General features: G+C 43.3%; 1 protein-coding gene and 1 pseudogene across 5 annotated transcripts in view; one reads left to right on the top strand and one right to left on the bottom strand.

Moving 5' to 3' along the window:
* LOC147453557 (O-fucosyltransferase 4-like) overlaps positions 1 to 17,806 on the top strand; it is a 58,782-nt gene that overhangs the window by 22,949 nt on the left and 18,027 nt on the right. For 3 of the 5 annotated variants that reach the window (XM_086515722.1, XM_086515725.1, XM_086515721.1), the window contains 3 exons: positions 14,635 to 14,710; positions 17,550 to 17,617; positions 17,706 to 17,794. In XM_086515722.1, coding sequence (XP_086371848.1) covers positions 14,635 to 14,710; positions 17,550 to 17,617; positions 17,706 to 17,794 — 233 coding nt within the window. Of the gene's footprint in view, positions 1 to 14,634; positions 14,711 to 17,539; positions 17,618 to 17,705; positions 17,795 to 17,806 lie in introns of all 5 variants that reach the window. The other 2 variants (XM_086515724.1, XM_086515723.1) reach the window with 2 other exon arrangements.
* On the bottom strand, positions 397 to 2,597 carry LOC147453558 (uncharacterized; annotated as a pseudogene).

Genomic DNA, 17,806 nt, shown 5'->3' with positions numbered 1-17,806 from the left:
ACATAGATAAATATACTTATCCGAAAACATTATTAATTCATTAAACAAATCTATAAATCATGAGAGAAACTCTAGAGTTAATTTGCACGATGAGATAAAACTAATGATTTGAAAAACATAAAGTATAAAGCTATTTCTCAAGTAGCTATACAATCCATAAGCATTGCTAAGTAAAGATTATTGAAAATACAATTGCAAATATGCACACAATCATGGATAATATAAAGGAGAAACTAAAGATCACACAACCCAAAAAGTATTGTTACCCACTGAGGAGACAAAGATGAAGCTTGCCCTAGAGTGACGGATGTAGATACAAGCCGGGGGAAAAAACCTCCTAAAGAGGGGAAAAAGTGCTGCGGCAGTCCTAAGTGTGCTCATGCACTTCACAAAGATCTATGCGATTGGAGCATCCATAGTCTTCTTTACCTTGTAGACTCTCCTTTCCTTCATTGATTTCCATGCCTCAAAGTATGCATCCCAATCCACTTTGTTTGGAATTTTTCCTGGCAATAGAGACATGAACATAAATCTATCTAGCATTTTCAAGCTAAGTGAAGCTCTACCATGACTTTTGATCTTATTTTGCTTAGAAAAGCCTCGTTCACACATAACTGAGCTTGCTGGGAGAACCATAATAATTTGAAATAGCTTGAATAATTCAGGAAACATTTGTCTCCATTCTATCTCACCACTGTACTGAGCCCATGTCTCAAAAAGCCCCTTCGTTGGATAAGAATTCATCATGTATGTCACAAATCGAATGAGCTCACCCTCACACCTTTCTTTATCAATGAAAGATGGACTTCCCATGCAAAATCTAACACAAAGATTGCCAAGCTTATCTTTTGCAAACTGGCCTCTATCTTGTATGCCGTTTGGATAATTCCTTGGAGAGAACAACTTCGCAGCATTAAATAGTGCATTGTCAAAAAATTGCTCGCTAACTTTGGCCAACAAATCATTTACAAATTGTCTACCCAATTCAATACTTGCCTCTAATGTTCCAGCATTAGAACTTCCAGGCAAGCTTTCAAAGCGCAACTTATGAACACCGATTACATTTTCATTTTCATCTTTGAATGTAAGCTCACCCGCAACAACATTTTTCAAAAACAATTTTAAGCATTTGGAACCATCTCCAAATTTATGGCCCAAGTACATCGTAGAGAGAGTAGTGAGTGTTGCATCAATCTCACGCCCAATAGATGTAATATCTACATGCTCTTTTTGAAACATTAAGTTCAACATATTTACTTGCTCAAGCAAATCTGCAAGAAAATGCATCAAAAATTGTACTTGAAAGGATGTTGCCTTTTCATACATTTTTGGATACTTAGACTTCCAATCGGCAAGTAAAACTGGCATGATTTCTACTAGGCGCATCATCACTTTTTCGCGTGACAACCATCTAACTCCATACATTTGCAAAATTTGATAATGTTTCATATGAAACACGTCATATAGTTCGCAAATCTCTTCTCTACGTAGAGTAGAATGGCCAATCCACTCTCTAACCTTATTTGCAAATTTGTCTATATGCACGAATTCAACAAAGTTTTCACAAGCATCCTCGACGGCAAGATTCTCCCTATGTGCAATGCAATGCACGCAAATGATATGAGGCACCACTTGCCGTAATTTTGCCACTACACCCTCTCGTATACCCACCATGGAGCTTGCTCCATCGGATGCAAAGCCAACAAGTTTCTTAACATCTAATTTCATATCCACAAAGAGTTGCATAATGCCATCATACATAGTTTTGGCTTTTCCATCCCTAACATGTACCAATCGCACAAAGCATGTCATAGGAACACCATATCCACCATTGGTAAGATACATGATATAGATGATGAGATGTTTCTCATACTGACGGTCTGTACTCTCATCTATCATGATTGAGAAAAAAGGACTCTTGTATATGTCCTCTCGCAAAGTTTGCCATGAAACTTCATACATTGCTTTCAGAAACTCTTTTGCGGCATTTGCATTTGTGTACGAAGAATACTCATTTGTCAAAGGCATCTGAGGAGTCCCCATAAACACATGGAACTTACATTCTCTCTCAAAGGATTCAATGGAAGCATCATGCACTACTATGTGCCACAAAACCTGTAATACGCTAATGATGCGATTCTTCTCGGCATCGACCATTAGCTCTACATGCTTCTCTATGGTCCTTTCCGGCATCTTGGACAACATAGCAAGTTTCTTGAGTGCATTTCGATGAGGGTCAGAATTCTCATGATCAGGCAATGCCCCTTTTTGAATGTTATGGCACCAATACTAGCAAAACGACCTTTCTCTTTAGCTTCCACACATGTAGTACATTTCACGCGCTCTATGCCATCACTATTAATAATGGAATAAGCCCATGGATGGCTAATGCTCCACGAAGAAAGAAAAGTGCGCTTGTATGCATCTTTCCTCTTCTTCTTATCTTCCGACTCACTCGGAAGCTCAATGGGGTTTACATTCAAATTGACTTGCAAGGCAACTTGGGACGTGTCACCCTCCTTTCTGCTCTTTGTCAAATTGAAAGCTTGGCTCAATGACAATTGCTTAGATGCATTATTGCTCGACTTGGGAACCATTTTGGATTGTTAAAAAGATCCAAAACTCAATAAGGTAAAATAGGAATTTTTTTATTTTTAAACCTTTAGTTAAACGTGCACAACTTTAGTAAGAATTAAGTGCTAGTTAAATCTTTAGAGGTACCATGTTTTTATGAGCAAGGCTTATGTAAAAAAACTTAAAAGCCGGAAGCAAAGCTATTCACTACTCACACAACTCGAAGAGATGAAAATACACTTAAAAAGTTTGGTCTATCTGTCTTTTTTTTGGTCGTTGATGTCGGACAATAGATCTCGAGATTGTGAAAGTAATGCCTCCAATAATGCGAAAGGCAAGAAAACTGGATCCTAATGCAAGGAAAAAATAACTTATTGAGCTCTTTATGCAAACTCTAATGTTAACAAGTTGTTTTTTTTTTCTTAAATCACACTAAAAGTAATACCCATCACTGAGTAAATACAACAGATGTTACTCTGTGTGACTGTAGTTCGGAATTTGAATTATGGAGTATTAGCTCAACAATAAAAGGGCTCCAGCCGCTCCACTGAATAATCTACAAAGCAACATGTTCCATTTCCGATCAAGGGGCCTAAAAAATCAAACTTAACTTTTCAAAGTTCATCAAAGGGTTAAAAAAAAAAGAATTGAAATCGGCGTTACGTGTACATTGATAGTTTGTTCGATGATTGGCGACTCACAAATGGCAAAGAGGGGACTCGGGAGCTCAGGTAGCCTCAGAACGCAATGGAGGCTGCAATGCCTTGTGAACAAGGCTTGAGAGTTGGCCGCTGGAGCTGTGCCCTGCAACATCGTGAATCGTGATTCGCAAACTGTAGATGAGGCTCGGAGGTGTGAGGGCAGCTGCGCAGGGCTGGAGAAATTTGTGAGCGCAAGGCTGACGCAGGGCTGAGGGGAGGCTCTTGGAGAGCGCAGCTGCGCAGGGCTGAGGGGAGGTAGCAGGCTCTTGAGTCTTGAAAGTTGGCCGATGGAGCCTTGTGCCCTGCAAAATTGCTATTCGCAACCTGCAGTTTGCAGATGAAGGAGGCTCGGACAGTCGACTGCGGAGACTGCGGAGCTGTGAGCACAGACTGCAGTTGCGTAGGGCTGAGCGGAGCTGCGGAGGCTCTTGGTCCTTGGAGAAAGTTGTGAGGTCAGAGGCAGTGTGAGCAAGCGACCCGAGCATGTGCCACGCTCAGTTTTCCATTAGCGTTAGCTGCGCAGCTGAGGCACTGTGAGGCTTGAGCGACTCGGTTTCGAACTTTCGGCGCTCACTGAAGTTTGAGCCTTGAGACTTCAATGAAGCTTCAATCAAAATTCAAATCAATCCATTGTCAAGGCCTTTCTTGCCTGGACCTTGGTCCCCTTAAATTTTAATGAACTCCAAACTTCAAAGTCCTGAGTCCTGACTCTTGGGACTTGGACTCCAGAGTTTAGACTCTCGTCACTCGTGCTCTCCCAGTCTCACTTATTATTGTATATGCATACAATTATGCATATATATATATATATATATATATATATATATATATATATATATATATATATATATATATATATATAGATACATATATATTATACATTTGCATATTATTAGTCCTTGAAGGGCAATTTGCCATGCTACCCTTAATTTGAAGAACATTTTAAAAGGCACCCTTCATACGCGAAGGGAGATCTCAAAAATTGACCTTCATTTGAAAGGGATTTAAAAAAGAAACCTTATTTGAAGGGTTACAAGGCCTCCGAAGGGCACCGAAGCCTTAAAAAATGAGCCTTGGTTGTTGGTTTCTTTCCAATGATTTTTGTTTAATTTTTGAGACCCTCTTTTTGAAGTTGCAAATGGCCGAACATTGTATGGCCAGTGTGAAACAGTAGTTTCACCCGCAGACGGGAAGTTGGTATGTATTGGAATTCTAGTAGTAAAAGGGTGTCTAGGCTCAGTTAAGAGTCATTTAGGTCCCTGTAACAAACTTGGACACTCCAAGTCAAGAATCAACCGCGACAGCACCAAATAACCACTTCAAAACAATTCACAGATCACAATAGATTTGCACTGGCCCGGCGGAGTTCCGTGCCTAGAGATATTGGCCCCAAAGACTGGCGCCCCTTTCGGTATTTCTTTTTGTATTAATCAATCATCAAAGTACAAGAGAGCGGTTAGGGTTTCACTCTCAGACTCTGCGTCCAGATGCTCTGAGAAGTGAGGCCCTCACCACTAATTTAAAGGTTACAAGGGATGCCCAAAAGCAGAGCCCCAAAAGCTTTTAAAATCAAAAGCATCAGTTCTCTCTCTCTCTTAGAGAGTCTTTTCTCTTTTTTTTTTATAAAAAAAAAGCAAAAGCAAAATTCGCGTCGCTCATCATTTTTCAAAAAAAAAAAAAAAAAATTTTTTTTTTTAATAATCCGCCTCCGCGATTTCCGGAATTTAGGGTTTTTGGCAAAAATTAGGGTTTGCAGGAATTTTAGGGTTTCTGGCAGAAATTAGGGTTTTTGCTGTCCGCCACGTCATCACTTTGTGACATACCCCCCTCTTGAAAGCATTGTAATCGACCGCGATTACGCCTGCAAAACTGACAAAAGCCATAAACCGTCTTAGCAGACACTGACTGTTAGTACCTACGTACTAGGAACACACATCTAGCACATGTACAAAATCGACAGTCACATCACACGACATCACAGGACATCACCAGACATCACAGGACATTACATGACATTCAACATTCATTCGGATCTTAGACCATGATTTATCGGCAATGTAGCTAGCAATCACATCTAGGTCCAATCGGGACCTCATCGATGTCCGATTGACTAACCCCTATTGCAACCATGTCTATTCGAGATCAATCAGACCAAAATGCTGCAGTCATTTCGTCTATCAGTTCCTGTACTCACAAGAAGTCAAGAACAAATCAGTATCATAATCAGGAATTCCATTTCATAAAGTCATCCAGCAGAATACTGTCAGCTCTCAGTATCCCTGAAGCTCAAAGAGACATCAGTGACTTTAGTATCAAAAATCGAGGCATCTGTTGACAAAGGAGTGGAGTGACTCCCCTCTTGTGCATCCCACTGCACCAGATCTCCGGCCAAGCTGAATTCTGGGTTCCGTTTGGAGTAGACTATGCTAAACCAAAACATCGAGGTAAAGTTTCACAATCCGAGGAGTATCTGCTAGGTCCTCCTCCTCCATCCACTTCGCATCAAATGCAGGAAAATTCTTGAACTTAACCAAGAACCGCCTTCGGACTTTACCCTTCTTCGTATCATTATGTGCCAAAATCTGTTCAGGAACAAGGATCTCCTCGTTTTCTTCCACTTTGGGTTGCTCATCATGCTCCCCATCATCAGGCACATCACCCTTAACAGAGTTCAAGGGACTCACATGCAATGCATTATGAATCCTCCAAGTATTTGGCAGTTTCAATCGGAAGGAGACATCATTTATCTTGTCAGTAATCTGGAAAGGTCCGTAGTATCACATACTAAGCTTTGGAAAAAGCCTCTCCTTTCCCTTTTTCTTTCTTAGGCGTGCCTTCTCAAAAGTAAGAGCACCCAATCATCCTCCTTCAGTTTCCAGTCGCGACGATGGCGATCCGCTGCCTTTTTCTGTCGTTCTTGAGACTTCTGTAAAGTCTCGCGAACCTTGGCAAAAGCTGTATCCAAATCTCGCGAATATTCATCCGCTTCAAATTTCTAATCTTTCGAGCTCAGGAAGGATGGAACCTTCGCAGCAGTTTCAACAATCTCTCATGGCGTCTTCCCCGTCGAAGAGTGTATCGTGTTATTGTAGGCAAATTCAACCAAAGGTAAGTTCTTTTCCCATTGAGTCTTCTGATGTGAGATACAAGACTTCAATAAATCTAAAATCACTGAATTGGCAATCTCAGATTGCCCGTCAGTCTGCAAGTGGAACGATGACGAGAACTGCAACCGCGTGCCAATGTTCTCCCAAATTGCCTTCCAAAACAAACTCATAAATCTGGGGTCTCTGTCGGAGACAATCGTCTCAGGCGTGCCATGTAATCGGAAAATCATCGTGATCATTCTGTATTCTCGGGAGATCAAAAAAAATGAAATCCATTTCAATACTTTCCTAGGGGCGGGTGGGTATGGGTAAAGGCTGTAACAATCCCTGTGCTTTATGCCTGTCAAACTTGACCTTCTGGCATACCAAGCAACTGTGCACAAACTCTTCCACATCCTTCTTCAGTCTCCGCCAAAAGAAATCTCTCTCTACCCCTTTCATGGTGGTAGCAATGCCGCGGTGACCCGTAAAAGGTGGACAGTGGCAATCAGTCATAACCTTTTCCCTCAACGGCTGTGTAACGCACAACATAGTCTATTTCATCAAGTAGCCTTCCCGAAGGGAGTATCCAGCTACTGTCTCCCCATCCCGTATCCGTGTGAAAATATCTGCAAAACTTGTATCTGTGGCATACTAATCGACCATATCCTCGAAGCTCCTATGATGTATCGCGGAAATAGCCAGAACCAACGGCTTCCGAGACAAAGCATCTGCCACCACATTCTTCTGTCCCTGCACATGGACAATCTGGAAGTGAAAGTGTGACAAGATGTTCACCCACCGCATCTGCTTTTCCGAAAGCTGCTTCTGTGACAAGAAGTAGCGCAAACTCTGATGGTCTGTAAAGACAGTAAAATCCGCTCCGAGTAGGAAATGCCGCTACTGAGTAAGAGCATGGATAACCGCCAAAAGCTCTTTCTCATAAATCTGTGCTGTCATCTCTGGCCTAGAGAACAAACGGCTCTCGTAAGCTATGACATGGCCTTCTTGCATCAAGACCGCACCCAGACTACGACCACAAGCATCACAATATACTTCGAATGACTTCTGCAAGTCCGGCAAAGTCAAAATAGGTCCCGTAGTCAATTTCTCTTTCAATGTCTGAAAGGCAGTCACCTCTGTGGGTCCCCACGAAAAAGGTACTCCTTGTTGTGTCAAGGTATGCAAAGGGGAAGCAACCTCTGCAAAGTTTCGTATGAACCGCCTGTAGTACGAACACAGTCCCAAGAAGCTTTTAACTTCATGGACATTCCTCAAATCGGGCCAATCACGGATAGTCTCTATCTTGGCCGGGTCCATTCGCACTCCTCCTGCTGACACAATGTGTCCCAAAAAGTGTATCTCTGGTAGGAAAAATTCACTTTTCTTTGCATTAATCACTAACTTGTGATCTCGTAATGCCTGAAAGACCTGAAACAGATGATCTCTGTGTTCTGCCTCATTCTTGGAGAAAACAATGATGTCGTCAAAGAAAGTGCCAACAAATAGCCTGTACTCTCGAAAAATCCTATCCATCATCCGGTTAAATGTCGCAGGAGCATTGGTTAAGCCAAAAGGCATCACCAAAAACTCAAATAACCCAAAAGTCGTCCGAAAAGCTGTCTTGTAGACATCTCCTGGTGCTATCCTGATCTGATGGTATCCACTCTTCAAGTCAATCCTGCTAAAGCACGAGGATCCTTGTAACCTGTCGAGTATATCATCGATCCTAGGAATCGGAAATCTGTTCTTGATGGTGATTTCGTTGAGAGTGCTATAATCCATGCACATTCTCCAAGATCCGTCTTTCTTCAAAACCAACAACACTGGAGAGCAATACGGTGAAGTACTAGGCTGGACAAGACCCTTTTCCAAGAGGTCTTTCACTGAGTTCATAATCTTTTCATTCTGTACTCGGCTCACACAATAAGGTGGCCGATTCGGTGGTGTGCTTCCAGATATCAGATCAATGGTATGATCTTCAGGCCCTCTCAAAAGCAATCGGCATGAGCGTGGAGAAAAAAATCTTGGCGTTCTTTTCTTCAGGTCAAAACATATTCAACCTTTATCCATCGTTCAGTTCTCCCAAAAGAATGAGTAAGAAAACTGAAGTTCATCAAGTACAATCTCTAAGCCCTTCATTTATCAAAGTCGCTTTCTCGGCCCGGTAGTCAACCACGGCGTAGTTCTTGTGGTACCAAGGGATCCCGAGTAGAACGTCACTCACGTGCCCTGAACACCCCTGTCATTGCAAACGAAGTTTGCCAATGCTCGGTGTAATGGCAACATCCCATCCGGGTGCCAGTCGAACTACCTCCGCCTGTGGCGTCAGTCTGTCGGGCGCAGTTCCAAATCGAGCCGCCAATTCCAAGTGAAAAGAAGTTGGCCTTGGCTCCTTCAAAAGAGCTTCCTGATCCTTCACTTTGCCCCAAAAAAAAACGGCAAAGTTTGTACTTTCATTCATTTGATTCGGTGCAAGTCCCACGCCATGTGGTACCAGTTCTGCTTTTCTATCTGCCTTTTCTGCCACATTCCTCAGCTGCTCTCGAACTCTCAGACCTGTCGTCGTCTTTATCATTCTGTTCTTTCTGTGCCTTATCAGGGCACTTCGCGGAAATATGTCCATGTTCCCCGCATCCAAAGCACTTCCCCTCTCTGATGAAGCAAGCTCTCTCCTCAGGAGTAAGCTTGGGTCGTGCATCCTTTTTTTTTCTCTGGGTTGCTCTTTTTCATTCTACTTTCATTCCCAGAAGTCTGTTCGGCTCGTTGTGTCATGGCCTCATCTGTGGGGTAGGTCAAACTGCCAGAGTGAATGGCAAAGCCCCGCTTCGCATGACTCATCAACTCCTGAATAGAAGCTGACTTCTGTTCCAAGCAGTGATCTCGGATCTCTGTAGGTAGACCCAAGGTAAACCGCTCAATCTGTTCTCTGAATGAAGAGGCGGGTAGAAAAGAGCTCCAAAATCTTTCACAATAAGAATTCACTGTATCGCTCTTGGTCATCCGGAGATGGTTCCAAGCAGCTCGTATATCTCGCTCAAACTCTTGAGTCAACCAAGAAGAAATAAAAAGCCTCTTGAATTTCAGCCATGTAACTGGCACAGTCTTGCTTAATAGAAGCGTGGACCACCAAGTACGAGCATTCCCCTCAAAGTAAGAGGCAGCTCTCCGAATCTTGGAGTGCTCTGAATAGCGTCCTCCCGCGAAAGCGATGTCAAACTGCTGTATAAAAGACAAAGCCTTCGAAGCATCTGAGTATCCTGAAAAGTATCAAACTTGATCGAGTGGCCACCTTCCTTAAACTCTCGGACTTTCTTGCTTTTATCTTCGAGAAAGTCATACTGGTTGGCTTTGTAAAAATTCTTCTTGTTCGCATAAAACGTTCCGTCATCGGAATCTGAGCTGTCTGTAGACGAGTCCTCAGTAGAACTGTCAGTCTCTGGGCGAGATGTAGCCTTCTTTGCCTTTTTCTTGTCCGTTCCGAAGCTTTGTGTCTTGCTTCGCTTTTTGCTTTTTTTCTGTCTTCTTCGCTCTAATCCGAGGAGCTAGAAGACTTGTCAGAAGAAGAAGAAGAAGAACTGGGTACTCCTTCAAATCGAACACGCTTCTTCCGTTTCTTTGCTTTGTCGAATGTCGACTGACGACCCAAATATCCCGGGAAGTCAGTACCTTTGTTCTGCTTTTTGCCGTGCTTTTTGCCTTTCTTTTGCACGTCGAAAAGCTGAGCAATCCGTGCATCAACCACGTTCTCCAGTTCCTTCTCCGTATATTTCTTGGAGGCAGAAGGTTTCTTGAGAGCGGGTTTCGGGAGTGGTGTTGTGGTTCTCTGCCACTCCATCTGTACCTCTTCCAAAGAGGTCTGGTTCATATATTTTGCCATCTTCGGGTCCTTGGCAAAATTGAGCATCATCATTGTTGCCTCGCTGATCAACTGGCGACGCTCTATCTCTCGCCGCTCCGCCTAAGTAGGCCAAGGCGGGCCATACTCTCTGTCTGAATCTTCGTTGTGATCCCAGCCCGCATCTCCAGATGCAGAGGGAGTCGCCTGATCATTGCCTGAAGCCATAGGTGCCGCGGAAAAAAAAATTCGGGGATCGGATTTCCCGTAGAAGAGAAATCGGCCGTGCTCTGATACCACTGTAACAAACTTGGACACTCCAAGTCAAGAATCAACCGCGACAGCACCAAATAACCACTTCAAAACAATTCACAGATCACAATAGATTTGCACTGGCCCGGCGGAGTTCCGTGCCTAGAGATATTGGCCCCAAAGACTGGCGCCCCTTTCGGTATTTCTTTTTGTATTAATCAATCATCAAAGTACAAGAGAGCGGTTAGGGTTTCACTCTCAGACTCTGCGTCCAGATGCTCTGAGAAGTGAGGCCCTCACCACTAATTTAAAGGTTACAAGGGATGCCCAAAAGCAGAGCCCCAAAAGCTTTTAAAATCAAAAGCATCAGTTCTCTCTCTCTCTTAGAGAGTCTTTTCTCTTTTTTTTTTAATAAAAAAAAAGCAAAAGCAAAATTCGCGTCGCTCATCATTTTTCAAAAAAAAAAAAAAAAAATTTTTTTTTTTAATAATCCGCCTCCGCGATTTCCGGAATTTAGGGTTTTTGGCAAAAATTAGGGTTTGCAGGAATTTTAGGGTTTCTGGCAGAAATTAGGGTTTTTGCTGTCCGCCACGTCATCACTTTGTGACATACCCCCCGTTACACTTAATAAGTTGGTGGATACTAGGAAACTAACTCAATAGAGGCACAATGCCAAGGTGGTCATCAATTGGGCTACATTGCATTTTTGGACCACAAAAAACAGAAGCGCTGTCTGTACAGCCAAGCCACGTCAGCAGCCAACGTAAAATGCGGAAAAATCCGTACATTGCTACGTCAATCAATCATCGCGTTTTTTGGTCGTCCGTACAGTTAGCCAGTCAACACATACTTCGAGCGTCCGTACGATCAGCCACGTCAGGCAGGTTGTGTGTGTGTTCGGGTTGCAGTGTCACATCATCAATTTGTGACATGTGGAGCACTGGTTGAGGGGCCTAAAACCCTAAAAACCGAAAGCTTAAACCCTTAGGCTGATTTTTGTAAATCGTGCTGACATGTTGATCTGGCAGATTGTATGAATGCTGATGTGGCAGGCCTGTGCATAATTTTCGCATTTTGGCGTTGGCTATGCCACGTGGCAAGCTGTGGGAATTTTCTCTTTTTACGCTAGCAGATTTTGGATGTTTCTACGTTAGCTTTTGTGAGCAAATGCTTTTGGGTTTAGTGCGTTTGGGATTTGATGCTTTTGGGCATCCCTTGCATTGTTTATAAAGACCCATGGGCCTCTCACTCTACAGAGCATCTGGCATAGTTACAGGGAATGGCCATTTTCAGGTCTCCGTTCCCCGTTCCCATTCCCACCGTCTGTTCCAAATCCTCAGTCCATGTTTCAAACGTGAGTATCCGTAATAGGGAATGGCCTTTCATACCTATTGCCGTTCCTCGTTCCGCGTTCCGATTTCTCATTCCGTGTAATTATGGTGCCATTTGGATGCAGAGTCTTAGAGAAGAGGACCCACGGGTGTTGTACTTTGCGAGCATAATAATAAAGAAATACCGGAAGGGGCGCCAGTCTTTGGGGCTAGTGCGTCTTGGCTTGGAACTTCGTTGTGCCGTGTCGACTCTCCTCTCTCTCTCTCTCTCTCAAAGTTCAATGATTTTGTAGTTTTTGTTTGTTGATTTCTCTCTTGGAGTGTCCAAGCTTGTAACACTCTCTTTCTCCACATCTCCACCTCAACTCTCCCTCTCTCTCTCTCTCTCTCTCTCTCTCAAGTATCTAAAAGGAACCATGTCACAAACTGGTGACGTGGCTGGCCCTTCTAGTGGCATACACACCCCCCCCCCCCCCCCCCCGGTTGGCGGCACTGCCACGTGGCAGTAGTGTATGGACCTCCGTGATTTGTGGCGCCATTTGCGGTAGCAGGCTGATGTGGTTGAGCGTATGGCTTTTCGTGATTTGCAGGCAGCAGTACCGACGCTTGCTTTTTGCTTGGGGCTCTGCTTTTGGCATCCCTTGTAAACCTTTAGTAAGTGGGTTGGGCTCTCACAACTCAGAGCATCTGGATGCAGAGTCTGAGAGTGAGACCCCTCCCACTCCTTGTACGTTGAGTTACAGATTAATACAAAAAGAAAAACCGAAAGGGGCGCGAGTCTTTGGGGCCAATATCTCTAGGCACGGAACTCTGACGGGCTCGAATCAATTATGAACTGTGAACTGTTTTGAAGTGAATCTCTGCTGTGTCGCGGTAGAGTCTTGACTTGGAGTGTCCAAGTTTGTTACAAACCATCAATAAGGCAAAGTTGCATTCATTAACGCAAGGAAAGAACAAAGGATTGTGGAAGTGTGGAAGCTCGATTCCACCTATTCTCTCAATGCCTCTGCATCTGACAATGAGAGAGACACTATTGGATTGCCTTCACCACTACAAGAGTATTGCCTTCTAAATAGGTAAGTTGATAACCACGATGCAAGAACTTATGGACCATGTGAAGGTTGGCTATAAGTTAATGAAAGGGGGACTTATTTTTGAGGCCGAAAAGATGAAAGATCTTCAGTTGACCAGAACTATCAGAATCGTTTCGCTACTCGAGATCAGCGGAACCAGACACAACAACATCCTTGAACTACTCCAAAGGAAGGGGAAACTCTGCAACAAGAAGGCAGACGCTTTGGACAGGTAATACTTTTAGAGATTTCCAAATCATATAGATACTTTGACAATTGAGTAATTTTGTTGTAAGAGAGCAAAAACAACCATTGAACTTGTACCCTGATGTTTATGGTGCCATAAATTCTCCTCCTCCAACGAGTTACTTAGAGCCGAAGGCAAAATTTAGTGTGACACTGCCTTGATTTTCTTTATTCTAGAATCCTCTAAAAATTTTATTTCCTTTGATTTTTTGAAGCCTTGGGATTGACTATGATCAAATGGGAACTCCGATTGAGGCGGAATTAGCTACAAGAGACACAAGCAAAGTGACCCCACTCAGTGGGTTGCTTTCAGCTTCTATCCAAGGAATCAAGGATACCATGGACAAGTCCCATGTCACATTTTCGAGCTTGGGAATTGTGATGCTTAGTTAGGAACGCCTTGGCATCACCAGAATGATGCCTACCATTGCAATGCTGCAAAACCACATTGTCATACAGCACCGTGGAAAATCTATCACTCTTTAAGTCTGATTGTTGAAGAACATTCCACATGAACCAATTTCATGGCGTCGTGCGTTGCGCTCCAGCACAGCCTGTGGCCTGTAGTCACAACGGGTTCTTTTGCAGCATTAGGACTGTGAAGAAAGGGCTGGACTGCATACTGCCTTTGTTCCCTTTCAGCATATGATTGAGTAGTTTCTTGAGGACACGTCAATGAACATGTCCTATATTGAGCTACAAACACAAGCCAGACAGGAGCTCTTCCATATACAGCAGATCTGATCTGGGTTTGTCCATCATGCCTTGGTTTCTACACGGATTGCTAAGGCAGATAGGATGAACTTTTTTTTTTTTTTTGGGGTGTGTTAATGGGATCTAGATGTACTTAGTCATACGCTCTCTACTGGGCACTGATAACTTTAGTGGGGTATTGGGATGTCGTGGTATGTTGGTCAATGCTGTGCGTGATGGAGCTGACTGATTATATTGTCTTGTGGATGACTACCACGAGTCTCCTGGATCCATCTAGATATATTTATCTATATCACAGCAAGATAGACCCATGTGAACCTTCACAACATGTTTACCTTACAACTGGTCCCCATGTTTTCTTTGGTGCATGCCTACTCATTTACGGATCACGTGTTCCAAAAGTGTTTAGTTGAGTTGTAGTCTTGTGCTCTAGATGGTTAAGAACAAAAGGCTTTAATCATAGTAGAGGCAGACCTTTCCCCTATTTCCCAAATCGGTCTTGCATCACCATCGTGTAATTTCCGGGTACTTCTTTGTTTTGATTGTGTATATCGTGCAAACGTTTTTTTCTCTGTTATAGTTTTAAGTACAGACTTCACTTGTGAAACATACTTACCCTGATTATGAACGACAAGTTGATCTCCTAGCGATTTTTTCTTTAAGAAAGTTGGTCCATTGATCAGCTGTTATATCTGCAGTAGATCTGTTTTTTAATTAAAATTTGATTGCCACTTGATTAAGAGCTCAAGGTTCTTAATGTGATTTTTTCGTACATATCAGCCTTCATGTAGTAATTGCTATGTTTCTTAATTGTCTCAGGTCACGGCTGCATGGCAGCATCAAAAGGACAGAGAGTTGTGGAGACCTTGTATCAGCCCTTCAAAGTCGTCAAGAGGTAGAATGAACTCGTTGATATGAGCCACTTTCCAAAATTTTTGGAGTTTACACGAGACGAGCATTTCAATTTTGAAGCATGCTGAAAAAGGTTTTTATTTGCTGCTGTTGTGCCTATCCACATTGATGTCAAGGAACTAAAACTGAATGGGGCTAGGTCTTTTTCAAGGAACTAAAACTGAATGGGGGTAGGTCTTTTTTTTCTTCCGCATGCCGGATCCCTAATAATTTTTGGTTCTCATGATTTAGATACCCAGGGTTCAAAGGTTAAGATCTGAAGTGCAGGGTCCGTTTCCTCCTCATTATTCATCAATCTTGTCCTCTTAAGTGTGCGCTTCCTTTGGTGCATGTTTTCATGCTGGACAACTTTCTGCTGGACTTTTAAGTGCAAATCTCTTCTGAAAAAGCAGGCTTGACTAGCCATGCAGTTTTATGCAACATATCAATCTATCTTAGGTGGCCACCTGTTTCTTGTCTCACAGTGTTGAGGTGAACATCTTTTACGAGGCAATATCTATTTTCCCCCTTTTCATGACGTGCTTTAAATGAGAATATCTGATTGAGAGACCAATTTAAGCATCTTTTGCCCTCTTTCTCTCTCTCTCTCTCTCTCTCTCTCTTCATCCAACCAAGTTTGACCCCAACACAATCGAAAAGGTTCACCACGACAATCGCACCAACCAAGGCATCCTTGTCTTCAAAACCAAAGAGGCGCGCATAGCACTTCTACACCAAGGACTACTTCTCAAGGGCAGTAAAGTATGGATCAATGAGGCTTTGACCCCTGCCCAACTCAAAGTCAAGAAACAAGAACTCCAAAAGGTTCGAGAAGCACGAGCAGCTGGCAAGTGGGCTGTCTATCGAGGCGGCAAGGCCATTGTCGAGGACTTTCGGGCTCCGAAAACACCCAAGCCACTTTCTCCCTCTTCTCCCCCTAAGTGACATATGTCACAATTTTTGTTGTATCCATAGTAGTCATGATTCTCTATGTACTCCTCTAGTAAGAGGTCTAGTCATGTATGTTCTCTTGGTCCCATAGGTCATATTTGACCTCCGAGGACGATAATGAAATATCTCTCTCTCTCTCTCTCTCGCCAGATACACACATCTTCACACCAGCTTCGGATTGAGATTGGCAGATATAAAGGAGTACCAGCAGAGGCCAGGACATGTCCCCGATGCCATATGGAGCCTGAGACAGAGTTGCACTACATATGCCACTGCACGGTCTATTATGAGATACGAGGGCGCTTTCATTGCTTATTCAAAGAGGGCTTTGGACCACTTTCTAGAGTCATGAGGTATGAGGACCATAGATGTCTAGGACTGTTTTTACTTGAGTTGTGCCCAGAGAGAGATAGAGTCTAATGAGGGTAGAGGCCATCCATCCACAGCGACGGATCACATATTTCGTTAGAGCAGGCACTGGGCATGCGGAGGAGCAGCCCATCAGAGCTCACATGTTTCTCGCACCAAAGGCACTTTCATCGATTGAGCGACTGAGATAGGGAGATTTAGACGTCCACGACCAAGGAGGAATACACATCATCGACAGAGGCTACATCAGAGGATTCGGATAACTTTGGCCCAATAGGCACGACGCTCGGTCAGATTACTGACCGTGGAGGAGATTGATGAGATCTGCCACGACCGATGATGGATATCTTGTGATCCACATGAGGACTGTTTTGTATCAGCTCTTATATCATCATTTATATTAGACATTGTATCAGCCTAGTCTTAGCTACCTGATTAGCTCGTATTTAGCTTTAGACTTAGCATTCAGCTTTTTAGTTTTCAGTTCCTTTTGCTTTGGTACTCAGACATTGTATCAAATACATCAGGTTGTAACTTTGTGGTCTCATAGGTCATTTTGGCCTTTTGAAGACTTTAATAGAACATTTCGTTTCATCTCTCTCTCTCTCTCTCTCTCTCTCTCTCTCTCTCTCTCTCTCTCTCTCCAGAGAAAGCGCTGCACTACACGTCACTGCCCAGTATTCTATGAGATATGAGGCCGCTTCCACTGTTTGTTCAAAGAGGGTTTTGGACCATTCTCTAGAGTCATGAGATATGAAGATTAGAGATGTCTTGGATTGTTTCTACTAGATCTGCACATACATAGAGAGAGCTTGCTAAGGACATCACGGGAGAGCCAGTCTCAGAGACATATCACAACCTTCTTTACACCAGCCAAGGGACAGCCAGAGGAGTAGTCATCACAGCAGATCTCAGATCCCACCCACACGAAAGGTACGCGGATTGATCGAGCCATTGAGCTAGGCAGATCTAGGCGCCCACGACCACGGTGGGGCCTCACATCATCGACGGAGAGGATCCATGCCATCCTAGCTCGACATGCGAGACGACCAGTCAGAGTATCGACCATGGAGGATATTGGTGAGATTCGGCAGCGACCGGTGAGGGATTTCATATGATGATTTGTATCTCATTCGATCCGTCTTTGTTTCAGCTTTGTATCAGCTAACCAATTATATCAGCCCTCACCCCATATTTCATCTCAGTTTCAGTTTTCCAGTTCTTTGTACTTTTTGAAATCAGACACTGTATCAGGTTCACCAATTGTAACTTTTGGTCTCATAGGTCACTTTGGCCTCTTGAAGACGTGAATATAACATTTCATTTCAGTTCATCTCTCTCTCCCATCGTCGGATAGATCTTAAGGTCTCTCAGGATTGTTTCCCACGATGTTAAAATACTCTCTCTCTCTACCGCCCCTTCCCCCCCCAACACACACACACACACACACACACACACACACACATTGTAGTAGTACTAGCTTACGTAATATACCAGTTTTAATTAACTGCAGAAACTTCCAGGTTTGCAGGAATCCAATGGCTTCATCATTATTGAAGCAAACGGTGGATTGAATCAACAGAGATCTTCGGTATTTTACTAACCTTTTATGAGTATACTGTGCATGTGGTCAGAGCTTTAAAACAATCAATTTTGTTCATTTGTTGGTTCTCTTGTAGATTTGTAATGCAGTTGCTGTTGCTGGGCTCTTGAATGCAACACTTGTCATTCCAACATTCCACTTGAACAGTGTTTGGCAAGATTCAAGGTCAGCTCTAGC

The sequence above is a fragment of the Adiantum capillus-veneris genome, chromosome 7 (genome assembly GCF_014529385.1).
Source record: "Adiantum capillus-veneris isolate H3 chromosome 7, ASM1452938v2, whole genome shotgun sequence".
NCBI classification, from domain to species: domain Eukaryota; kingdom Viridiplantae; phylum Streptophyta; class Polypodiopsida; order Polypodiales; family Pteridaceae; genus Adiantum; species Adiantum capillus-veneris.
Note: the sequence above shows the minus strand (reverse complement) of the source record. Positions and strands in the feature narration are given on the sequence as shown.